General features: G+C 52.1%; 1 protein-coding gene across 1 annotated transcript in view; it reads left to right on the top strand.

Annotated features, from left to right (window-relative positions):
- Window positions 1-242: 242 nt before the first annotated feature.
- Window positions 243-26,272, top strand: part of ZSWIM4 (zinc finger SWIM-type containing 4) — a 102,826-nt gene continuing 76,796 nt past the window's right edge. The window contains 2 exon segments of the mRNA XM_060252672.1: window positions 243-505; window positions 21,495-21,696. Coding sequence (XP_060108655.1) covers window positions 371-505; window positions 21,495-21,696 — 337 coding nt within the window. The 5' untranslated portion in view covers window positions 243-370.

Here is a 26,272-nt window from a genome sequence, read left to right as displayed (position 1 = left end):
TTGGCCGGGCGCCTCCCGACCGTTGATTGACACCCCGTCCCCAGATAGCCGCCCGCCTCCAAGAGCCGCCCTCCCTTCCCCACCCCCCGGGGGGGAGGGGAAGGCCCGGTTCTCCTCCTGACGGGCAGCGCCGCCCGGCCAATGGCGGACGGCCCTTCCCCGCGCGGGCGTCCAATGGGGAGCGTGCGCCGCGAAAGGGGCGGGCCGCGGAGGCAGCGGCCGCCGAGCTCATTGTTGTGGGAGCCCCTTAAAGGCGCCGCGGCCGCCGGGCGGAGAGGAACGCGAGCGGGCGAGCGACGCAGCGGGGCCGGGCCCGGCGGTGGGGTTCCCGGCGACGGCGCCTACGCGAGGCCGGGGATCCGCGGGGCCTATGGAGCCTCCGCCGGCCAAGCGCAAATGCGGCGCCTCCGGGGAGCAGAGCGAGGCCCGGCCGCCCCCCGCCGCCGTCGAGACCCTGCTGGACCTGAGCGCCCGGCGGGTGGCCGAGACCTGGGCCTTCGAGCAGGTGGGGCAGCCGGGAAGGGGGGAGGACGCCGGGCGGCTGGGGCGGGACTCTGTACATGCTCCGGAACTCTGCGCCTGCTCGCGAGGCTCGGCCTTGGCTGGGGAGGCTGTCAAAGGTCGGATTGCCAACTCCCGCCTGGAGATTCCAGGAGATTTGCGGGGTGGAGCTTCGAGGGGGCGCGGATGCCTGGGGGGAACTGGGTTTCCGGGAGATCTCCAGGCTCCACCTGGAGGCTGGCCACTCTGGGGTTCGGGATATTCCAGGGGGTGCTTCAGAAGGGTAGAAATGCCCCAGAGTCCCCCCTCCAAAGCAGCCCTTTCCTCCAGGGGATCTGATCTCTGCAGTCTGGAGAGGAGCTGGAATTCTGGGGGATCCCCAGGTCCCACCTGGAGGCTGGCATCCCTGAACCTCAGTGGGGCACAAGGCCACAGAGTCCCCCCTCCAAAGCAGCCTTTTCCTCCAGGGGAACTGTTCTCTGTAGTCTGGAGAGGAGCTGGAATTCCAGGGGATCCCCAGGTCCCACCTGGAGGCTGGCATCCCTGAACCTCAGAGGGGCACAAGGCCACAGAGTCCCCCCTCCAAAGCAGCCCTTTCCTCCAGGGGAACTGATCTCTGCAGTCTGGAGAGGAGCTGGAATTCTGGGGGATCCCCAGGTCCCACCTGGAGGCTGGCATCCCTGAACCTCAGTGGGGCACAAGGCCACAGAGTCCCTCCTCCAAAGCAACCTTTTCCTCCAGGGGAACTGATCTCTGCAGTCTCGAGAGGAGCTGGAATTCCGGGGGATCCCCAGGTCCCACCTGGAGGCTGGCATCCCTGAACCTCAGTGTGGTCCAAGGCCACAGAGTCCCCCCTCCAAAGCAGCCCTTTTCTCCAAGGGAGCTGGTCTTTATAGTCTGGGCGGTGAATTGGATTTCCGGGAGAATTCCAGGATTTGGAATATTCTAGGGGGTGCTTCAGAAGGGTAGAAATACCCCAGAGTCCCCTCTCCAAAGCATCCATTTTCTCCAGATGAGCTGGTCTTTATCCACTCGGGAGGAGCTGGGATTCCAGGAGATCTCCAGGCCCCAACTGGAGGTTATTTACAACAGAGAGAGGTCACTGATAAATGAATAAATGCACAACCACTAATGGTTATAGTGACTAACAATTACTAAGACTATATAGCAATACAATGATGTGCTAATGGTGAGAATACACAAATATATAGCGAAGGACAAAACTCTCTAAGAGTACATTCATCTTCAAGCAATGAAAAGTTCTGCTCCGTTTTCCTTCAGATCAAATAACCCACGGACCACAATTCATATACATTAGAACAAAGCAGGAGTCAAGCGGCAGCTTTAAGGCCGACCAATTTTTATTCAGAACGTAAGCTTTCGTGTGCTCTAAGCAGACTTCATCAGACGAGGGGATCAGGTATTGTGAGCTGAGATACAAGCGGTTTGTTGATTAAGAGGGCAAACTAACTGATCATTATTCATACACAATTCATACAGCAACACTAAAGTAATCGCACAATGTTTCATCACTGGACATATATGCTTAATCAGAGGAGGGGATCAGGTATTGTGAGCTGAAATACAAGCAGTTTGTTGATTAAGAGGGCAAACTAACTGATCATTATTCATACACAATTCATACAGCTTCACAGTTAAGCAGTATCAACAACACTAAAGTAATCTCACTGGGCGTATAGGCTCCACTAACTTCAAACAGGCTCAGAAGCGGCTCAAGTGTTATATGGAAGAGGTTGTTGATACTGATTAACTGTGACGCTGTAGGAATTGTGGTTCGTGGATTATTTGATTTGAAGGAAAATGGAGTAGAACTTTCCATTGCTTGAGCCAGTTTGGTGTGTGGACTCTTATCTAGGAGAACCGGGTTTGATTCCCCACTCCTCCACTTGCACCTGCTAGAATGGCCTTGGATCAGCCATAGCTCTGGCAGAGGTTGTCCTTGAAAGGGCAGCTGCTGTGAGAGCCCTCTCCAGCCCCACCCACCTCACAGGGTGTCTGTTGTGGGGGAGGAAGATAAAGGAGATTGTGAGCCACTCTGAGACTCTTCGGAGTGGAGGGCGGGATATAAATCCAATATCTTCATCATCTTCTTCTTCTTCTTCTTGAAGATTTGTTGAAGCAGAAGCTACAAGTCGACTCCCAGTACTATGGGGCTCTACTATCTTCCATGAACACGCTCTTTGAGAGTTTTGTCCGTGTCTCGATGTATTTGTGCATTATCACCATTATCACATTATTGCGTTGCTGTATAGTCTTAGCAATTGTTGGTCACTATAACCATTTGTGGTTGGGTGTTTATTCACCCACCTGGAGGTTAGCAACCCCAGGCTTTGGAATATTCCTGGTGGTTTGGAGGTGGCACCTCAAAGGGGTAGAAATGACCCAGAGCCCCTCCTCCAAAACAGCCGTTTTCTCCAGGGAAGCTAAATTTATAAAGTCCTGAGATGAGCTGCAATTCTGGGAGATCTCCAGGCCCCACCTGGAAGTTAGCAACCCCAGGATTTGGAATATTTTTGGAAGTTTGGAGGTGGCCCCAGAGTTTCCCCCTCCAAAGCATCCATTTTCTCCAAGGTAGCTGATCTTTATAGTCTAGAACAGGGGTGGCCAGCGGTAGCTCTCCAGATGTTTTTTTTGCCTACAACTCCCATCATCCCCAGCTAGCATGGCCAATGGCTGGGGCTGATGGGAATTGTAGGCAAAAAAACCTCTGGAGAGCTACCATTGGCCACCCCTGGTCTAGAGACAAGCTGTCATTCTGGGAGATCTCCAGGCCTCACCCGGAGCTTAGCAATCCCAGGGTTGGGAATGTTTCTGGAGACTTGGGGCAGGGTTTTGGGAAGGGAGAGAGCTCCGTAGGCTGTGATGTCCTAAATCCCATATTGTCCAGGGGAACCAATCTCTGCAGCCTGGTGATGGGTGGTAATTCCAGATCTTTGGCTGCCACCTGGAGGTTGGCAACCCTAGCCTAGACCCTTCCTCCCTTCTCTTACCCCCTTTCAGCTTGATGCAGCTCACACAAAGTGCAGCCTTGTCTGCCTTGCTCCATTGCCCCCCCCCCCCCGGGGTGTCCCCTTTCTCATATGAACATATGAAGCTGCCTTATCCTGAATCAGACCCTTGGTCCATCAAAGTCAGTATTGTCTTCTCAGACTGGCAGCGGCTCTTCAGGGTCTCAAGCTGAGGTTTTTCACACCTATTTGCCTGGACCCTTTTTTGGAGATGCCAGGGATTGAACCTGGGACCTTCTGCTTCCCAAGCAGATGCTCTACCACTGAGCCACCGTTCCTCCCCTAATGATGGAGCTAGATTTTGGCACCCCCCCCTCACCCCTTCCAGCCTTTTCCTCTTCCTTGGTCTTCCAGCGTCAGATTTGGGTTTATTGAGGCCTCGTTCCTATAAATTGGCATCCTTTCAGTTGCCAACTCTGGGTTGGGAAGTTCCTGGAGTGTTTTTTTTGGGGGGTGCAGTATTGGGGGGGGGGGAAAACCTCAGTGGGGTTTAATGTTGTCAAGTGCATCCTCCAGAGCAGCCATCTTCTCTAAGGGATCCGACCCTTACGTCTGGAATTCAGTTATTCTGGGAAATCTCCAGGCCCCGCCTGGAGGTTGGCAGCCGTAGGAGTGATAGGCAAAGGTCCCGGCAGCGACGGTCCCTTTCTGGTGTGGCAACCCGCGTTACCCGCATTGACTTGGTATGGGACTCAGTTTGGAGGAAGAAGGAAACCGAGCATACAGTCATTGAAGCTGCAAATATTCGGTGCCCCTTTCACTAGCTTCACGATGACCCACTTTTGGGGACAGGACCCCTAGGTTGGGAAACCCAGTCCTAAAGCATCTCTGCTTCGTGCGTGGCTCCTTCCCACCCTCCACGTCTACTGTCTGGGTGCTCCTGTGGATTCTTGGCACTCTGTCCGACCCTTTGCCTGCTTGCCACGGTATGTCTGGCTGCTGGCATCTCCTGTTTTCTGCTTTGCTATTGGGGGGGGGGTCTGGTCCCACCTGGCTTGGAAGCTGCTCTCCCCCCCCCCGCCCCCGCACACACCTCCGGTCAAAGCGGAAGGAAGAGGGGTTGGGCATGAATCTGTTGACTTGCCATTCATAATCGTGTTTGTCTTTGTGGGCAGTTCTTTTGCCCTCTAATTCTCCCTCCTCCCCTTTCCTTCTTGCGCTAAGCTGTCTTTCGTGGTCCTGATGCATCTGGGGGTTGGGGGAGAAACGGTTTCCTTCAGGCTTTCTCTGCCTGGATGGGAAGGAGGAGGTAGAGCAGGGGATTAATAGGACAGATGGAAACCGGGTAGACTTGGAGCGGCAGAGAGCGCTGGGGCTAGCCCAGGCAAAACTCCCAAGAGCAGCAGTGTTAGACTTGGGGTGGAAAAAAAGGAAAGGTCCCCTGTGCAAGCACCAGTCGTTTCCGACTCTGGGGTGACGTTGCTTTCACAACGCTTTCGCGGCAGACTTCTTACGGGGTGGTTTGCCATCGCCTTCCCCAGTCCTCTACACTTTTGACGGGGTGGTTTGCCTTACCTTCCCCAGTCATCTACGCTTTCCCCCCAGCAAGCCGGGGACTTATTTGACCGACCTCAGAAGGACGGAAGGCTGAGTCAATCTCGAGACGACTCCCTGAACCAGCTTCCGCTGGGATCGAACTCAGGTCATCGGCAGAGCTTAGGACTGCCGTACTGCAGCTTTAACACGGGGCTCTAATCAAGGTAGCCCCCTGTGCAAGCACCAGTCGTTTCTGACTCTGGGGTGACGTTGCTTTCACAACTTTTTCGTGGCAGACTTTTTACGGGGTGGTTTGCCATTGACTTCCCCAGTTGTCTACACTTTTGACGGGGTGGTTTGCCATTGACTTCCCCAGTTGTCTACACTTTCCACCCCAGCAAGCTGGGGACTCACTTGACCGACCTCAGAAGGATGGAAGACTGAGTCAACCTCAAACTGGTTACCTGAACCAGTTTCCGCTGGGATTGAACTCAGGTCGTGAGCAGAGCTTAGGACTGCCGTACTGCAGCTTTAACACTCTGTGCCACAGGGCTTGGGGTGAACCCTTCCTATATCCGTGGGTACCCTGTTCTCCTCCACCCCGTTGCCACCTCTGAATTCATCCAAGCCTTCCCCTCTCAGGACTTTGGAGATCGAAGCTGGGCAAACTTTGATTCCTACTGAGAATTCCTTAGAAGCGGCTTCCCTTTCACGCAGGGCTGAATTTTGGTGTCTGGCCAGAAACCTAGTCCAGCTGGTCACTTGTCACCGCCGTCAACGAGTGAAAACTTCCAAAGCCGGGCACCTGCGTGCCTGAAACGGGAGGCCTACGGAAGAGGAGGAGGCCGCTGCCTTTTAATCGAGAAGGCCGTAAAAGGCTTCCCTGGGGGACAGCAGCGTTTAAGAAAAGTGTCGCCGTGATAAAATCTGCTGCGCTCCTAAAGAGCATTTTGGAAGTCTGGAACTGCGCTCCTGCGATAGCACGAGGCCCGTGGACGGATCTGTGGGCTGCCTTGCGCAAGTGCCGAGCAGGATCTCGAGGCGACCGTAGGCTTTCTGCGGTTGAGGGCCTGGCCCTGTGAGGCTGTTGCAGTGCCGAACGAACATCGGTGTGGGAAGGAGGAAGGATGAGGGCACGAATCCGGCCGCGTGGCTTGTCAGCTGGCTGCGGGACAGTTTTTTTTTTGTCTTGTCACGGAGCAAGTTCACAGCAGGCTACTGGGAGCATTTTTCAGAACTGTGTGTGTGTGTGTATGTGTGTGTGAGAGAGAGAGAGAGAGAGAGAGAGAGAGAGAGACATTGCACAGGAAGTTCTGCCTTGAACTGAATCAGATCCTGGGTCCTTCAAGGCGAGCATTTTCTACTCAGACTGGCAGCTGGCCCTCCAGGGTCTCAGGCTGAGAACGGTCTTTTGTATCCCTTGGTTCTTTTGACCGGAGGGGCCCGGGATTGAACCTGGGACCTTCTGCGTGCCGCTGAGCCACGATCCCCTCCCTCCCAAACTCACATGGAGCTGTCTTAAACTGAGTCAGACCACCATGCTGTCAAAGTCAGTATTGTCTGCTCAGGCAGGCAGCAGCTCCCCAGAGGCGATTCTCCCTCTAAGCTGTGGAGTCTTGTGAGCAAAAATTCTACTTTGTGAGCTACTGGCGTTAAAGTTCGGAGTTGCTGCATCAATTAGTTTGCTCTGGGGCCGCTTTTCCTGAATGAAGACAAAAATGTGTGAGTTAGAGGCTAAAGAACTATGAGCTAGCTCACACTAACTCAGCTTGGAGAGAACACTGCTCCAGCGTCTCAGGCAGAGGTCTCTCCTGTCACCTGCTACCTGATTTTTTAAACTGGAGTTGCCGGGGATTGAACCTGGGACTTTCTGCTTGCCAAGCAGATGCTCTACCACTGAGCCATTAGAACATAAGAGAAGTCATGTTGGATCAGGCCAATGGCCCATCCAGTCCAACACTCTGTATCACACAGGGGCAAAAAAACCCATCTGGAGGTCCATCAGTGGGGCCAGGACTCTAGAAGCCCTCCCCCTGTGCCCCCCTCCCCCCCAAAGCCCCAGACAGAGAGTTCCAACAATATGCTGTAGCTAATAGCCCCTGATGGACCTCTGCTCCAGATGTTGATCCAGTCCCCTCTTGAAGCTGTCTGTGCTTGTAGCCGCTACGACCTCCTGGTGGCAGTAAATTCCAGGTGTTAATCACTCTTTGGGTGAAGGATTTCCTTTTATCCATTCTAACCCGACTGCTCAGCAATTTCATTGAATGTCCACGAGAAAGGGAGAAAAGGACTTTTCGCTGCCTTCTGTATCCCATGCATTGCGCCCCTTCTCCGGTGTGTATTGTTGTACATATGGGTGTGTGTGTGTGTGTGGGCGGGGGGGGTGTCATCCTGGTACCGTGTCTCATAATTGGCTGTTGCTTGAAACCACGGCTTTTAAGTTTGCTTTTTGCCCAGTTTGCCCTGACATCCTAGCTTTCTGGACAGAGGGGGGGTGGAATATTTCCATTCTGTGGAAGAATTTCCAGCCGTACGTTAATCTTCTGCATGCAGTCTGCCCTAAAACACATTTCTCACCAGCTTTTCCCATCTTGCTGCTCTCTGGCTATATGACAGACGCATTCACGAAGCCACATCAAATCCCACCGTCTGAACCTCTTCCTCCTAGGAGCTGTGTTGACAAATGTAAATAGGGGCATGTAGAGGAATCTTGGCTGTGGGAGAGAAGACAGAGATGGGTCAGGCAGGAAGTTTTGGGTGCCGTTAAAGGCAGCAAAGGGTGAACGGTTTGGCTCTGGTCCGTTAAATTCAGTCCACTGGGAAGATCTACAGCATATTTGACTGTGGAAGTTGCATCCATCTGCGCTGCTTCTGTTCACTTCATTTCCGTAAAGCTTCCTCTAGAGTAGTGGCTTCTGCCCAGTGTTGGTGGGATTCGGTTCTTCTTCAGCTGAATTTTTTTTTCAGCTAGGCCAGTCCATTTTATTGCTTAGAAGTATAATTGGGTCCTCTGTCCTTTCCTCCTTCAATCTTTGTCCATTCCTCCTTTTTTCATTGTTTATATAACTAGTTGGGGGTTAGCCGGGCAAGACACTAAGTCTCATCTCTTTAGACGTCTAAAAATTGAAGCTGAGAGAGGCCTGGTTTGGATGATGCTGGGCAACCTGTGTGCGCGGGTAGGAACATCAGAAGAGCCATGCTGGGTAAGACCAGTGAGGGTCCATCTAGTCCAGCCTCCTGTCTCACACAGTGGCCAGCCAGTTCCTCTGGAGGGCCAACAATAGAGCAGAGAGGCCGAGGCCCTCATAAGGACATCAGAAGAGCCCTGCTGGGTAAGACCAGTGAGGGTCCTTCTAGTCCAGCCTCCCGTCTCACACAGTGGACAACCAGTTCCTCTGGAGGGCCAACAACAGGGCAGAGAGGCTGAGGCCTTCCCCTGAGAAGAGCATCAGAAGAGCCCTGCTGGATCAGGCCAGTGGTCCATCTACGCATGTCTCACACAGTGGCCAACCAGTTCCTCTGGAGGGCCAGCAACAGGGCACAGAAGCTGAGGCCTTCCCCTGAGAAGAACATCAGAAGAGCCCTGCTGGATCAGGCCAGTGGTCCATCTACGCATGTCTCACACAGTGGCCAACCAGTTCCTCTGGAGGGCCAGCAACAGGGCACAGAAGCTGAGGCCTTCCCCTGAGAAGAAGAGCCCTGCTGGATCAGGCCAGTGGTCCATCTACGCATGTCTCACACAGTGGCCAACCAGTTCCTCTGGAGGGCCAACAACAGGGCAGAGAGGCTGAGGCCTTCCCCTGAGAAGAGCATCAGAAGAGCCCTGCTGGAACAGACCAGTAAGGATCTGTCTAGTCCAGCATCCTGCCTCACACAGTTTCTCTGGAGGGCCAATGGCAGGACATAGAGGCCAAGGCTTTCTCCCCATCGTTGTCTCCTGGCTCTGGGATTCAGAGGTTGTCTGCCTCTGAAGCAGAGGCGCTAAACTTCGGTATTTACTTGGGGAAGTAAGTTTCCAGGTTCGATTTGCATTTGGAAAAGGGTTAGTGCTGCTCTCATGATAGCACGATTCATAAATTGTATCCTACCCTGGCAGCTGCTGTTGGCGGAAATGTAAGGACGCAAGAGATTCCCTGTCCTGGGTTAGCTCCAGCTAGCCGAATCTAATCTTGGAAGCTAAGCAGGGTCGGTCCTGGTTGGTATGTGGATGGGAGACCATCAGAAGTCCAGGGTTTCTTGGCAGAGCCAGGCAATGGCACTCCATCCCAGTTCTCGTCTCTTTCCTTGATAACCTCATCGTCCCTGGTCCTAAGGACGCTCGGCTGCCTTCAACAAGGGCCGGGGCCTTTTCGGCAATGTTCTCTCTAAGCTGCAGAGTCTTGTGTGCAAAAATTCTACTTTGTAATCTACTGGCATTAAAGCTGTGAGCTGTTGCACCAATTAGTGTGCTCTGGGGTCATCCTTCCTGAGCTAAGACAAAAATGTGTGAGCTGGAGGCTAAAAATCTGTGAGCTAGCTCACGCTAACTCAGCTTAGAGGGAACACTGCTGTTGGCCAAACGAGACATTGTTTATTTGTCTACACCAGGGACGTCCCTACCTATTGGCCAATGTTCCCTCTAAGCTGTAGAGTCTTGTGAGCAAAAATTCTACTTTGTGAGCTACTGGCATTAAAAGTTGTGAGCAGTTGCACCAATTAGTGTGCTCTGGGGTCATCCTTCCTGAGCTAAGACAAAAGTGTGTGAGCTGGAGGCTAAAAATCTGTGAGCTAGCTCACGCTAACTCAGCTTAGAGGGAACGCTGCTGTTGGCCAAACTAGACATTTTTTGTTTATTTGTCTACATCAGGGACGTCCCTACCTATTGGCCAATGTTCCCTCTAAGCTGTAGAGTCTTGTGAGCAAAAATTCTACTTTGTGAGCTACTGGCATTCAGGTTGTGAGCTACAGCATAAATGAGTGTGCTCTGGGGCCATTTTTCCTGAGCTAAGACAAAAATGTGTGAGCCGGAGGCTAAAAAACGGTGAGCTAGCTCGCACTAACTCAGCTTAGAGGGAACACTGCTCACCGGGTGTTTGTTGTGGGTGGGGGTTGGGGAAGGTAAGGTAAAGGAGATTGTGACTGTTCTGAGACTGAGATTCAGAGTATAGGGTGGATTATAAATCCAATGTAATCTTCTTTTCCAAGCCAGCCAACGGGACAGTAGGGGCTTCGAGAGCCAGACAGTATGTGCGAAAGAGCCACACATGGCTCCCAAACCACAGTTTGGCCACCCCTGGTCTATCCAAACTGGCATCGGCTCGCCAGGGTCTCCGGTGGAGGTCTAGGAAACGAGATCAGGAGTTGCCGAGCAAGGCTGAAATTCTCGATTGCGGTGCGTAATAGCCGGCGGCACTTTTCTGGTCTGTGGAAAGAACTTTGGGAAGGCTGGAGGGGAGCGACACGTCAGGGAGGTGCTCACAGCGTTGTCAAAAACGCGCGTCGGTTTCGGGGCAAGAAGGCAGAGAGCTTTGGCGGAGGACCTTGATGCTGAAAGAGTCGGGGAGTCATAGCAGAGATGCGCCGGGGCGATGCGAGCATAACAGCGAAGGGCGGGGAAGATGAGCCGATGTCCTTTGACCGAACCGGAGAGGAACAAAACCTACGGCTGCTGAGATGACTTCACGGACGAGGGCCCTTCAAGCGAATGACACACTGGGACGGGAGACGTGTCTCGTGGGTATCGAGCTAATCCAGGGAATCCAGTTTTCTTGGATTACATCACACGCGAGAGACTTTGCAGAGACGGCGCAGAGCTTGGCTGCGTTCCAGAGACGAAAGTTGGGTCTGTACCAAAGACCCAGTCAGGTGGTTGTTGGTCAAGAGGAGGGTTGATACCTGGCCGCCTCCCGTCCCTCGGGCAGGTGACTCGGGTGGAAATCGAAAGAGATGTAGGCCTCCAGCTTGGGTGGGGGCGGTGGGGAAAAAGAGACGGGAGGACGTCTGAGCGGAGTCGAAATCATGCCGCTGCTTGAACTGGGAGGAAACCCGTTTTCCCAGGAGGGAGTTTATGACCACGAGGGAAGAAGTTATCCAGCGAGGTGACAAAACGAGCCCTTGTCTTGTCTGTGTGCCGCAACCCTGCTGATTCTCTGACTCTGGATCAGTACTCCCTCTAAGCTGCGGCGACTTGTGAGCAAAAATCCTACTTTGTGAGCGACTGGCATTATGCATAAATTAAGTTTGCTCCGGGGCCATTTTTCCTGAGCCAAGAGAAAAATGTGTGAGCCGGAGGCTAAAAAACTGTGAGCTAGCTCACACTAATTCAGCTTAGGGATGTCAAACATGAATTTGGGGGCTGAATCTGGTCCCTGGAGGGCTCCTATCAGGCCCCCGAGCAACTGGCTGTCAACTGCTTCTTTCTCCCTATATCTTGCTTCCCTCTGCATAATAGCTTGCTTTGCGAAGCTTGCTCAGTTGCTCTGGAGCTACAGAGCAAAACCTCTATTTTCTCCATTGGCTGGGGCTCCTCTCTTGGGGAGGAAGTGGGGGGAGGGTAGCTTGCTTTGCTAGGCTCTCTCAATCCCACAGTAGAGTTATTGAGCCCAGCCTCTCTTCCTCCTATTGGCTGAGGCTCCTCCCCCTCCTGGTCCCCCAGGGAAGGGTGGAAAGACCCAGAGCTTCCTTTGCCCAGTTCCCTGGATCCCATGGGAGAGATACAAAGAAAGCACCTTTAAGACCGACAAGTGCTAACGTTTTAAACACGGTTTAAGTTTTTAATATATATATATATATATATATATTTAATGGTGTTTGTGTCCTTTATATCTCTGCTTTGTTGTTCAGTCGCACAGTTGAGTTCAACTCTGCGACCCCATGGACAAAGTCACGCCAGGCCCTCCTGTCTTCCACCATTCTCCGAAGTCTGCTCAAATTCGTGTTAGTTACATCAGTAACACTGTCCAGCCATCTCCTCTTTTGACGTCCCCTTCTTCTTTTGCCTTCTGTCTTTCCCAGCATCAGGGTCTTCTCCAGTGAGGGCTCCCTTCTCATTGGGTGGCGAAAGGATTTGAGCTTCAGCCTCTGACCTTCCAGGGAACAGTCTGGGTTGATTTCCCTTAGGACTGACTGATTGGATCTTCTTGCAGTCCAAGGGACTCTCAAGAGTCTTCTCCAGCACCGCAGCTCAAAAGCATCTATTCTTTTGCGCTCGGCCTTCCTTATGGTCCAGCTCTCACAGCCATACGTTACTACTGGGAATACCATCGCTTTGACATATTTCTGCTACCTAATCTTAAATAGCTACACACGTGGCACAGCCCAACATGGTTCAGCCCAACCAGACATGGCCCAGCCTGACAAGGTCTCGTTTGTGTCTGGTCTGGCCCTCATAACAAATGAGTTCGACATCCCTGGTCTGAAGGGACACTGCTCTGGATACTAAGGAAGCTGCTCGAGTCTCAGTAGCCACTCGCTGAGTGCTAAGGTCTGTCTGTGACTTTCCATCCATGGAGGCTCACTGCTTTGCTGTTGTCTTCTTCTGTGCTATGACCTTGGTATTCCTTGGCGGTCTCTCATCCTGTTACTAAGCAGGATGGCCTTTCATCCCGTTACTAAGAAAGGAGAGCCAGTTTGGTGTAGTGGTTAAGCGTGTGGATTCTTATCTGGGAGAACCGGGTTTGATTCCCCACTCCTCCACTTGCAGCTGCTGGAATGGCCTTGGGTCAGCCATAGCTCTCTTATCTGGGAGAACCGGGTTTGATTCCCCACTCCTCCACTTCCACCTGCTGGAATGGCCTTGGGTCAGCCATAGCTCTCTTATCTGGGAGAAACGGGTTTGATTCCCCACTCCTCCTCTTGCACCTGATGGAATGGCCTTGGGTCAGCCAGAACTCTCTTATCTGGGAGAACCGGGTTTGATTCCCTACTCCTCCACTTGCACCTGCTAGCATGGTCTTGGGTCAGCCATAGCTCTGGCAGAGGTTCTCCTTGAAAGGGCAGCTGCTGTGAGAGCCCTCTCCAGCCCCACCCACCTCACAGGGCGTCTGTTGTGGGGGAGGAAGGGAAAGGAGATTGTGGCCGCTCTGAGACTCTTCGGAGTGGAGGGAGGGATATAAATCCAATACCTTCATCTACCTCACAGGGTGTCTGTTGTGGGGGAGGAAGGGAAAGGAGATTGTGAGCTGCTCTAAGACTCTTCGGAGTGGAGGGAGGGATATAAATCCAATATCTTCATCTACCTCACAGGGTGTCTGTTGTGGAGGAAGAGAAAGGAGATTGTGGCCGCTCTGAGACTCTTCGGAGTGGAGGGTGGGATATAAATCCAATATCTTCTTCTTCTTCATTGTTCTTAAGATCTGACGAGATCAGCCAAACCTGCTGCATTCAAGTCTGAGCAGTTTCAACTGGACGGTGCGGTCACTTGAAAAACTGCCCTGCAGTGGGTCACTTGGACCTCCTGGCTTGCTGGCAGAAAGAGGCCGGGGGTGGGGAAAAATGGAACCAGCCCCGCTGTATTTTTCAAAAGCAGGAAGAACTGTGCAGAAGCTGCGGCCGGAGGCCTCCCCCTCGCAGCGGGTTGGAGCAGGCCTCAGACGTTCTCAAAAGCACGTCTGGAAATCCCCAAGAGGGTTGTGATTGGCCGGGAGCCTTGTGCTAGGCCTGATCTAATGAGAGAAGCAGCTCTGAACTGAATGACCCAGGCTAGCGGACTCGCGTCAGATCTTAGCAGCTAAGCAGGGTCAGCCCTGGTTAGGACTCACATGGGAGACCTCCAAGGAAGTCCAGGGTTGCTACGCAGAGGCAGGCTATGACAAACCACCTCTCTCTGTCTCTTGCCTTGGTCTGGATGGCTCTGGTTAGCATCAGAAGGTAAGCAGGGTTGGCCATGGGCAGGACTCGGATGGGAGACCACCAAGGAAGTCCAGGGTTATTATGCAGAGGCAGGCAATGGCAGACCACGTCTATCTCTCGCCTTGGCCTGCATGACCCAAGATGACTGAGGCAAGCACAGTCTCATCAGATCTCAGAAGTAGTAGTAGAAGAAGAAGATATTGGATTTATATCCCGCCCTCCACTCCAAAGAGTCTCAGAGCGGCTCACAATCTTCTTTACCTTCCTCCCCCACAACAGACACCCTGTGAGGTGGGTGGGGCCGGAGAGGGCTCTCACAGCAGCTGCCCTTTCAAGGACAACCTCTGCCAGAGCTATGGCTGACCCAAGGCCATTCCAGCAGCTGCAAATGGAGCAGTAGGGAATCAAACCCTGTGAGGTGGGTGGGGCTGGAGAGGGCTCTCACAGCAGCTGCCCTTTCAAGGACAACCTCTGCCAGAGCTATGGCTGACCCAAGGCCATGCTAGCAGGTGCAAGTGGAGGAGTGGGGAATCAAACCCGGTTCTCCCAGATAAGAGTCCGCACACGCAGGGTCGGCCGTGGGCAGGATTTGGGTGGGAGACCATCAAAGAAGTCCAGAGTTATTATGCAGAGGCGGCAATGGCTGACCATGTCTGTCTCTCGCCTTGGCCTGGATGACCCAAGATGACTCAGGCAAGCACAATCTTATCAGATCTCAGACACAAAGCAGGGTTGGCCGTGGTCACGACTTGGATGGGAGACCATCAAAGAAGTCCAGGGTTATTATGCAGAGTCAGGCAATGGCTGACCATGTCTATCTCTCGCCTTGGCCTTGATGACCCAAGATGACCTAGGCTAGCACAATCTCATCAGATCTCTGAAGCTAATCAGAGTCAACCCTGGTCAGGGCTCAGGTGGGAGACCACCAAGGAAGTCCAGGGTTGCTATGCAGAGGCAGGCAATGGCAAACCATGTCTGTCTCTCACCTTAGACTGGATGACCCAAGATGACACAGGCAACCATGATCTTATCAGGTTTCAGAGGCAAAGCAGGGTTGCCCCTGGTTATTCCTTGGATGGAAGACCCCCAAGGAAGTCCAGGGTTGCTATGCAGAGGCAGGCAATGGGCAAACCACCTCTGAACGTCTCTTGCCTCATATACCCCATTAGGGGTGATGGCACTTTACATGTACACCCACGCACTCACCGAAGCGAGGCCTGAGGCAATGCCAGAGGCTGCAAGGAGACACAAATATCAGCTGAGCAAGCAAAACCACCGTCAAGACAAAATGCTGAGGTTAAACATGGGGCCTGTAAGGTTGCCATAGGGAGCTTCCTGGAACAAGTTTGGCACTGCGGATGGACATACCAAGTTTTGCTCTGTCTTCCGGGAGGCTCCAGTGTTGGGACCTCTGAAGGAGGCGAGCGAGGCGGTGAGGGAAGGTACTCCAGACCTCCCCAAATCACCTGTCCTCCTTCTAGACTAAGAAGCTGTGCTTCTTGACTGCAGCGAGATTGGCCCTAGGCTTCTGGCCTGTGATAGGCAGGGCTTGGTGGTGGGATGGAGGAGATGTGTCACATCTTAGGGGTTGCTGTTTATGGCAAGGCTAAGAAAGAGCCCCGTGCTGCAGAGTGGTAAAGCTGCAGTATCGTAGTCCGAGCTCTGCTCATGACCTGAGTTTGATCCTGGCGGAAGCTGGGTTTTCAGGTAGCCAGCTTGAGGTTGACTCAGCCTTCTATCCTTCCGAGGTCGATAAAAGGAGTACCCAGCTTGCTGGGAGGAAAGCGTAAAAAAGTCTGCAGTGAAAACGTCGTGATACGATGTCCTGATTAATAGGAAACAGAGAGTGAGTATAAATGGACAATTTTCGCAGTGGAAGACGGTAAGCAGTGGAGTGCCGCAGGGCTCAGTACTGGGTCCCATGCTCTTTAACTTGTTCATTAATGATCTGGAGTTGGGAGTAAGCAGTGAAGTGGCCAAGTTTGCAGATGACACTAAATTGTTCAGGGTGGTGAGAACCAGAGAGGATTGTGAGGAACTCCAAAGGGATCTGTTGAGGCTGGGCGAGTGGGCGTCAACGTGGCAGATGAGATTCAGTTTGACCAAGCGCAAAATATTGCACATTGGGGCCAAAAATCTCAGCTCTAAATACAAGTTGATGGGGTGTGAACTGGGAGAGACTAACCAAGAGAGAGATTTGGGGTCGTGGTAGATAACTCACTGAAAATGTCAAGACAGTGTGCGATTGCAATAAAAAAGGCCAACGCCATGCTGGGAATTATTAGGAAGGGAATTGAAAACAAATCAGCCAGTATCATAATGCCCCTATATAAATCGATGGTGCGGTCTCATTTGGAGTACTGTGTGCAGTTCTGGTCACCGCACCTCAAAAAGGATATTATAGCATTGGAGAAAGTTCAGAAAAGGGCAACTAGAATGATTAAAGGTTTGGAACACTTTCCCTATGAAGAAAGGTTAAAACGCTTGGGGCTCTTTAGCTTGGAGAAACGTCAACTGCGGGGTGACATGATAGAGGTTTACAAGATTATGCATGGGATGGAGAAAGTAGAGAAAGAAGTCCTTTCCCCCCTTTCTCACAATACAAGAACTCGTGGGCATTCCATGAAATTGCTGAGCAGTCGGGTTAGAACGGACAAAAGGAAGTCCTTCTTCACCCAAAGGGTGATCAACACATGGAATTCACTGCCACAGGAGGTGGTGGCAGCTACAAGCATAGCCAGCTTCAAGAGGGGATTGGATAAACATATGGAGCAGAGGTCCATCAGTGGCTATTAGCCACAGCGTATTGTTGGAACTCTCTTTCTGGGGCAGTGATACTCTATTCTTGGGGGTGGGGGGCAAGATGGAAGGGCTTCTAGCCCCACTTATGAACCTCCTGATGACACTTTGGGTTTTTGTTTTGTTTTGTTTTTGGCCACTGTGTGACACAGAGTGTTGGTCTGGATGGGCCACTGGTCTGATCCAAGATGGCTTCTCTTACGTTCTTATGTCCTGATGGCACCTGGGGTTTTTTTTGGCCACTGTGTGACACAGAGTGTTGGACTGGATGAGCCACTGGCCTGATCCAACATGGCTTCTCTTATGTTCTTATGTGACACAGAGTGTTGGACTGGATGGGCCATTGGCCTGATCCAACAGGGCTTCTCTTATGTTCTTATGTGACTTAGAGTGTTGGACTGGATGGGCCACTGGCCTGATCCAGCATGGCTTCTCTTATGTTCTTAGGTGACACAGAGTGTTGGACTGGAGGGGCCACTGGCCTGATCCAACATGGCTTCTCTTATGTTCTTATGTGACCCAGAGTGTTGGACTGGATGGGCCACTGGCCTGATCCAACATGGTTTCTCTTATGTTCTTATGTGACACAGGGTGTTGGACTGGATGGGCCACTGGCCTGATCCAACATGGCTTCTCTTATGTTCTTATGTGACCCAGAGTGTTGGACTGGAGGGGCCACTGGCCTGATCCAACATGGCTTCTCTTATGTTCTTATGTGACCCAGAGTGTTGGACTGGATGGGCCACTGGCCTGATCCAACATGGCTTCTCTTATGTTCTTACGTCACCCTAGAGTTGGAAATGACCGTTGCCTGCACAGGGGACTACCTTCACTTTAGGAAGCCAAGACAGGCTCATGGCTTGCGGTTTACCTGTTCCCACTTGCTTCCCTGGCTTTTGCCCCCTCCCTCCCAAAAATATGGAGGTAGGAATGCATAATTTTTGAATAGAGTACTGCCTTGCTGGAAGTGGCAGCGTGTGTGGGGGAATTCCAAGCAGTTAGTCTCAGACACGATGCTCAAGGTCAGTGTTTCCTCTAGGCTGAGTTAGCGTGAGCCTCCGGCTCACCCATTTTTGTCTTTGCTCGGGGAAAATAGTCCCAGAGCAAAGTCATTGATGCAGTAGCCAAATTGCTCACTCACAACTTTAATGCCACTAGCTTACAAAGTAGAATTTTTGCTCTCCACAGCTTAGAAGGAGCATTGCTTGTGGTGCCTAGGAATTTGCAGTATTCCGTTCCTACACTGTAGCTTTGAAACTATAAATATGCATTTTGGGGGTGACCAAAATTGCTCAACGTAAGAGCCACATAGAAGAAACGTCAGATTTTTGAGAGCTGGGATGCAGGCAGGCAAAGAGAGTTGGAAAGAAAGCAACTTTAACTTTAAATGTGTTCTCCAAGCTGCTGGCTGGCTTGGCTTGGAGAAGTGATTTAAAGAGAGCCAGTTTGGTGCAGTGGTTAAATGTGCAGACTCTTTATCTGGAAAACCAGGTTTGATTCCCCACTCCTCCACTTGCAGCTGCTGGAATGGGCTTGGGTCAACCATAGCTCTCGTTGTCCTTGAAAGGGCCACTTCTGGGAGAGCTCTCTCAGCCCCACCTACCTCACAGGGTGTCTGTTGGGGGAGGGGAAGGTCAAGGCGATTGTGACCGCTCTAAGATTCAGAGTATAGGGTGGGATATAAATCCAATATCATCTTCTAGCCAATCAGTGGGGCGGTGGGAGCTTCAAGAGCCGCACAATATGTGTGAATGAATGACGTGGCTCCCAAGCCACATTTTGGCCACCCCTGATAGATATATATATATATATATATATATATATATATATATATATATATATATATATATATATATATATATATATATATTTTGCTGCTGGGTTTCTTAATAGCTTAGGGCTGGGGTGTTAAACCTGCGGCCCAACGGCCGGATCAGACCCCTGAAGGGCTGCTGTGAGGCCCATGAGCAACTCACTATCGTCTGTTTCCTTCTCTCTCTCTTGCTTCCTTTTGCGTCACAGCTTGCTTTGCCAGGTTTACTCAATCTCTCAGGAGCTACAGAGCAAAGCCTCTGTTTTCTCCATTGGCTGGCCAGCGCATGAAGCAACATTGTACAAAGACTCATAATGCCCAACCATTTCATTTTCTCCCCTGGGTCTTAGGCTCAACGCATTTGACCATGAGAGTTCTGTAATGAATGTCAATAAATCACAAAGTAGGTTTGCCACTTATAAACAAATACCTGAACAACACCTGAACAGCGTACTCAACATTGCAACAACACAGATGTTGTCTCCGGTCTCTGATGCAATAATCCAGAACAAGAAGCATCAGTTACTCGAAACTGTTAAGTAAACAACATGTTGCAAGAGTGCTAATGTTCTAAGCGTGTTTTATTTTAAGTTAAAAAAAAAAAGCTTTAACACATAAAGCTGCCTTATTCTGAATTAGACTCTTGGTCCATCAAAGTCAGTCTTGTCTACTCAGAATGGCAGCGGCTCTCCAGGGTCTCAAGCCACTGGCCTGATCCGACATGGCTCCTCTTATGTTCTTATGTGACACAGAATGTTGGACTGGATGTGCCATTGGCCTGATCCAAGATGGCTTCTCTTATGTTCTTATGTGACACAGAGTGTTGGACTGGATGGGCCATTGGCCTGATCCAACATGGCTTCTCTTATGTTCTTCTGTGACACAGAGTGTTGGACTGGAGGGGCCATTGGCCTGATCGGACATGGCTTCTCTTATGTTCTTATGTGACACAGAATGTTGGACTGGATGGGCCACTGGACTGATCCAACATGGCTTCTCTTATGTTCTTGTGTGACACAGAGTGTTGGACTGGATGGGCCATTGGCCTGATCCAACATGGCTTCTCTTATGTTCTTATGTGACACAGAATGTTGGACTGTGTGGCGGAACCGGCCCGATTCTGCCTTTAGACCTGGTCCCGTCAGCTCCCTATTGAGTCGCCAACTCCTGGAGGGAGCTATTTCTCCTCCTGCCCCTTGGGCTTGCTGCCACCACCTGCTCAGTCTAGGGGTTCAGTTTGAGAGGAACAGGACTCCCAATCCCCCTCTCCAGCTATGAGGCCAGGCCTCAAGGTCCTCTGCCACCCTGCACTTGGGTTTTACAGAGACCTCAGCACTTCTTTGGGGCACCCCTGGAGGATTGGCACCTTATCCAACTGCATGCCTTCCCCCTTCCTAACACAGCGTGGTCTAAGCGGTTTGGGGATCTATGTGGTACAGAGATTGACTGCCAGCATTTAAAACAGCAAAAAAATATTTATTTAAAAGAGAAAAAGAAAGGGAAAGAAAAACAAAACAAAAACAGTTGCATTTAAAAAGTTAGCACAGCACAGCACCCGTACAGCAAACAGCCTGACAAACAAAATGTGTTATAAACGCATTTTACTGTCCCTGATCTAAACACGCCCTGCCTTTTTGGATGACTTACTTGGTCTTACTGCCTGGAGGCCTCATTTTCCTGAGCAGGCCTCCCCCACAGGCAGGAGCTCACAGGCAAGCAACCTCTCTTCCAGAGCGCCAGCTGCAAACTGCCTCTCTTCCTGCCTAACACATGCCAAGAACAAAAGAACTTCCTGCCGCTCTAGGAGACTTTCCCCCTAGCGTTGTTGGTTTGGCTCTGGAAGGGAGGGGGGGAGTGAGGGGAAGCACCAACATTCTCCACAGACTGTATGGGCCATTGGCCTGATCTAACATGGCTTCTCTTATGTTCTTATGTGACACAGAGTATTGGACTGGATGGGCCACTGGCCTGATCCAACAGGGCTTCTCTTATGTTCTTATGTGACACAGAGTGTTGGACTGGAGGGGCCCCTGGCCTGATCCAACAGGGCTTCTCTTATGTTCTTATGTGACACAGAGTGTTGGACTGGATGGGCCATTGGCCTGATCCAACAGGGCTTCTCTTATGTTCTTATGTGACACAGAGTGTTGGACTGGATGGGCCATTGGCCTGATCCAACATGGCTTCTCTTATGTTCTTATGTGACACAGAGTGTTGGCCTGGATGGGCCACTGGCCTGATCCAACATGGCTTCTGTTATGTTCTTATGTGACGCAGAGTGTTGGCCTGGATGGGCCATTGGCCTGATCCAACATGGCTTCTCTTATGTTCTTATGTGACACAGAGTGTTGAACTGCATGGGCCATTGGCCTGATCCAACATGGCTTCTGTTCTTATGTGACGCAGAGTGTTGAGTGGTTGGGCCACTGGCCTGATCCAACAGGGCTTCTCTTATGTTCTTCTGTGACACAGAGTGTTCGACTGGATGGGCCATTGGCCTGATCCAACATGGCTTCTCTTATGTGACACAGAATGTTGGACTGGATGGGCCATTGGCCTGATTCAACATGGCTTCTCTTAGGTTCTTCTGTGACACAGAGTGTTTGACTGAATGGGCCATTGGCCTGATCCAACATGGCTTCTCTTATGTTCTTATGTGACACAGAGTGTTGGGCTGGAGAGGCCATTGGCCTGATTCAACATGGCTTCTCTTATGTTCTTCTGTGACACAGAGTGTTGGACTGGATGGGCCACTGGCCTGATCCAACATGGCTTCGCTCATGTTCTTATGACTCTGGCCGTGAAAGTCTTTGACAACATAGAATTATAAATGCCCTTGCTTCCTAACATTGCACTGATGGCTCCGCCTCCTGCAGCAGCCATTTTGTGGTTGCCCCCACCCCCCTATGTCGGAATTCCAAAAGGGTCCGCAGACTCAAACAAGGCTTGGGGACCGTTGGCCTAGAGATAACCCAGAGGTTGGAAGGTAACAACTGTTCTGGTTCCCTGTCTCACCGTTCTCCTCTTCCTTCCCCTCTCGTCCCCAGGTGGAAGAACGTTTCTCTCGTGTCCCGGAGCCCGTGCAGAAGCGCATCGTGTTCTGGTCTTTCCCACGGAGCGAGCGGGAGATATGTATGTACTCGTCCCTTGGCTACCACCCCCCGGAGGGAGAGCGGGACTCGCGTGTGCCCTTCAACCGGGGCCTGAACCTGCTGCAATCAGGTGCCGTTGATCGCGTCCTGCAAGTAGGTGAGTGGATCACGGCCGTTGGTTTTAAGGGAGCCCCGTGCACTGAAGTGTGGGTGACGGCACTGGGACTACGGTGCTTAGCAGGCCCAAGGATACATGCATGTGAGAGCCAGTTTGGTGTAGAGGTTAAGTGTGTGGACTCTCATCTGGGAGAACCAGGTTTGATTCCCCACTCCTCCACTTGCACCTGCTGGAATGGCCTTGGGTCAGCCAGAGCTCTCTTATCTGGGAGAACCGGGTTTGATTCCCCACTCTTCCACTTGCAGCTGCTGGAATGGCCTTGGGTCAGCCAGAGCTCTCTTATCTGGGAGAACTAGGTTGGATTCCCCCCTCCTCCACTTGCACCTGCTGGAATGGCCTTGGGTCAGCCAGAGCTCTCTTATCTGGGAGAACCGGGTTTGATTCCCCACTCCTCCACTTGCAGCTGCTGGAATGGCCTTGGATCAGCCAGAGCTCTCTTATCTGGGAGAACCGGGTTGGATTCCCCACTCCTCCACTGGCAGCTGCTGGAATGGCCTTGGGTCAGCCAGAACTCTCTTATCTGGGAGAACCGGGTTGGATTCCCCACTCCTCCACTTGCACCTGCTGGAATGGCCTTGGGTCAGCCAGAGCTCTCTTATCTGGGAGAACCGGGTTTGATTCCTCACTCCTCCACTTGCACCTACTGGGATGGCCTTGGGTCAGCCAGAACTCTCTTATCTGGGAGAACCGGGTTGGATTCCCCACTCCTCCACTTGCACCTGCTGGAATGGCCTTGGGTCAGTCAGAGCTCTCTTATCTGGGAGAACCGGGTTTGATTCCTCACTCCTCCACTTGCACCTGCTGGGATGGCCTTGGGTCAGCCAGAGCTCTCTTATCTGGGAGAACCGGGTTGGATTCCCCACTCCTCCACTTGCACCTGCTGGAATGACCTTGGGTCAGCCAGAGCTCTCTTATCTGGGAGAACCGGGTTTGATTCTCCACTCTTCCACTTGCACCTGCTGGGATGGCCTTGGGTCAGCCACAGCTCTCTTATCTGGGAGAACTAGGTTGGATTCCCCCCTTCTCCACTTGCACCTGCTGGAATGGCCTTGGGTCAGCCAGAGCTCTCTTATCTGGGAGAACCGGGTTGGATTCTCCACTCCTCCACTTGCACCTGCTGGGATGGCCTTGGGTCAGCCAGAGCTCTCTTATCTGGGAGAACCGGGTTTGATTCCCCACTCCTCCACTTGCACCTGCTGGGATGGCCTTGGGTCAGCCATAGCTCTCTTATCAGGGAGAACCGGGTTTGATTCCTCACTCCTCCACTTGCACCTGCTGGGATGGCCTTGGGTCAGCCACAGCTCTCTTATCTGGGAGAACTAGGTTGGATTCCCCCCTTCTCCACTTGCACCTGCTGGAATGGCCTTGGGTCAGCCAGAGCTCTCTTATCTGGGAGAACCGGGTTGGATTCTCCACTCCGCCACTTGCACCTGCTGGGATGGCCTTGGGTCAGCCAGAGCTCTCTTATCTGGGAGAACCGGGTTTGATTCCCCACTCCTCCACTTGCACCTGCTGGGATGGCCTTGGGTCAGCCATAGCTCTCTTATCAGGGAGAACCGGGTTTGATTCCCCCCTTCTCCACTTGCACCTGCTGGAATGGCCTTGGGTCAGCCAGAGCTCTCTTATCTGGGAGAACCGGGTTGGATTCCCCACTCCTCCACTTGCACCTGCTGGAATGGCCTTGGGTCAGCCAGAGCTCTCTTATCTGGGAGAACCGGGTTTGATTCCCCACTCCTCCACTCGCAGCTGCTGGAATGGCCTTGGGTCAGCCAGAGCTCTCTTATCTGGGAGAACCGGGTTTGATTCCCCACTCCTCTACCTGCACCTGCTGGAATGGCCTTGGGTCAGCCAGAGCTCTCTTATCTGGGAGAACCGGGTTTGATTCCCCATTCCTCCACTTGCAGCTGCTGGAATGGCCTTGGGTCAGCCAGAGCTCTCTTATCTGGGAGAACCGGGATTGATTCCCCACTCCTCCACTTGCAGCTGCTGGAATGGCCTTGGGTCAGCCAGAGCTCTCTTATCTGGGAGAACCGGGATTGATTCCCCATTCCTCCACTTGCAGCTGCTGGAATGGCCTTGGGTCAGCCAGAGCTCTCTTATCTGGGAGAACCGGGATTGATTCCCCACTCCTCCACTTGCAGCTGCTGGAATGGCCTTGGGTCAGCCAGAGCTCTCTTATCTGAGAGAACCGGGATTGATTCCCCATTCCTCCACTTGCACCTGCTGGGATGGCCTTGGGTCAGCCATAGTGGTTAAGTGTACGAACTCTCATCTGGGAGAACCGGGTTTGATTCCCCACTCCTCCACTTGCAGCTGCTGGAATGGCCTTGGGTCAGCCATAGCTCTCTTATCTGGGAGAACCGGGTTTGATTTCTCACTCCTCCCCTTGCACCTGCTGGGATGGCCTTGGGTCAGCCAGAGCTCTAGCAGAGGTTGTCCTTCAAAGGGCAGCCCCACCCACCTCACAGGGTGTCTGTTGTGGGGGAGGAAGAGAGCCAGTTTGGTGTAGAGGTTAAGTGTGCAGACTCAAACCTAGGAGAACCAGGTTTGATTTCCCACTCCTCCACTTGCAGCTGCTGGAATGGCCTTGGGTCAGCCATAGCTCTCTTATCTGGGATAACCAGGTTTGATTTCCCACTCCTCCACTTGCACCTGCTGGGATGGCCTTGGGTCAGCCATAGTGGTTAAGTGTACAAACTCTCATCTGGGAGAACCGGGTTTGATTCCCCACTCCTCCACTTGCAGCTGCTGGAACGGCCTTGGGTCAGTTATCTGGGAGAATCGGGTTTGATTTCCCACTCCTCCACTTGCACCTGCTGGGATGGCCTTGGGTCAGCCAGAGCTCTAGCAGAGGTTGTCCTTCAAAGGGCAGCCCCACCCACCTCACAGGGTGTCTGTTGTGGGGGAGGAAGAGAGCCAGTTTGGTGTAGAGGTTAAGTGTGCGGACTTTCACCTGGGAGAACCGGGTTTGATTCCCCCCTGCTCCACTTGCACCTGCTGGGATGGCCTTGGGTCAGCCATAGCTCTCTTATCTGGGAGAACCGGGTTTGATTCCCCACTCCTCCACTTGCACCTGCTGGAATGGCCTTGGGTCAGCCATAGCTCTCTTATCTGGGAGAACCGGGTTTGATTCCCCACTCCTCCACTTGCACTTGCTGGGATGGCCTTGGGTCAGCCAGAGCTCTAGCAGAGGTTGTCCTTCAAAGGGCAGCCCCACCCACCTCACAGGGTGTCTATTGTGGGGGAGGAAGAGAGCCAGTTTGGTGTAGAGGTTAAGTGTGCAGACTCAAACCTAGGAGAACCAGGTTTGATTTCCCACTCCTCCACTTGCACCTGTTGGAATGGCATTGGGTCAGCCATAGTGGTTAAGTGTACGAACTCTCATCTGGGAGAACCGGGTTTGATTCCCCACTCCTCCACTTGCAGCTGCTGGAATGGCCTTGGGTCAGCCATAGTGGTGAAGTGTGCGGACTGTTACCTGGGAGAACTGGGTTTGATTCCCCACTCCTCCATTTGCACCTGCTGGAATGGCTGTGGTCAGCCATAGTGGTTAAGTGTGTGGACTCTCATCTGGGAGAACCGGGTTTGATTCCCCACTCCTCCACTTGCAGGTGCTGGAATGGCCTTGGGTCAGCCATAGTGGTGGAGTGTGTGGACTCTTATTTGGGAGAACCGGTTTTGATTCCCCACTCCTCCACTTGCACCTGCTAGCATGGCCTTGGGTCAGCCATAGCTCTCTTATCTGAGAGAACTGGGTTTGATTCCCCACTCCTCCACTTGCAGCTGCTGGAATGGCCTTGGGTCAGCCATAGTGGTGAAGTGTGTGGCCTCTCCTTGGGTCGGCCATAGCTCTTCTTCTTCTTTCTTTTCTTCTTCCTCTTCCTCCCTAGAAAGACCGGATCTAAAGGGTGGATCAGGTTGGATTCCAAAAGAATATGGAGTGTCTGTAATAGTACAATACAGTATCCAAATCAAAATCAGACACTAGGCAATAAAAAAATAGGAAATAAGTCCCACATGGATAATGTCTTGGCCCAAGTTCTCCAAATGAAGACCCAGGTGCTTTAATTTCTCCATTTCAATTTCTTATATAAATCTTCAACAGTAGTTAGGCTAGGGAAATTAATATTAACAATCAATTAATAAGATTATTATACAACCTGATTCAGAGAGAATGGTGGGGTATAAATCTGCAATTCTCCTCCACTTTGCAGCTGCTGGAATGGCCTTGGGTCAGCCATAGCTCCTGCAGAGTTGTCCTAGAAAGGGCAGCTTCTGTCAGAGCTCTCTCAGCTCCACCTACCTCACAGGGTATCTGTTGTGGGGGAAGAAGATAAAGGAGATTGTAAGCCGCTCTGAGTCTCTGGTTCAGAGAGAAGGCGGGGTATAAATCTGCAATTCTCCTCTTTCTCCACTTGCACCTGCTGGAATAGTCTTTGGTCAGCCATAGCTCTCGCAGAGCTGTCCTTGAAAGGGCAGCTTCTGGGAGAATTCTCTCAACCCTACCCACCTCACAGGGTGTCTGTTGTGGGGGAAGGAGATAAAGGAGATTCTG

Source organism: Heteronotia binoei, chromosome 13 (assembly GCF_032191835.1).
Source record: "Heteronotia binoei isolate CCM8104 ecotype False Entrance Well chromosome 13, APGP_CSIRO_Hbin_v1, whole genome shotgun sequence".
NCBI lineage: Eukaryota > Metazoa > Chordata > Lepidosauria > Squamata > Gekkonidae > Heteronotia > Heteronotia binoei.
This window is presented reverse-complemented; position numbering and strand designations above follow the sequence as displayed.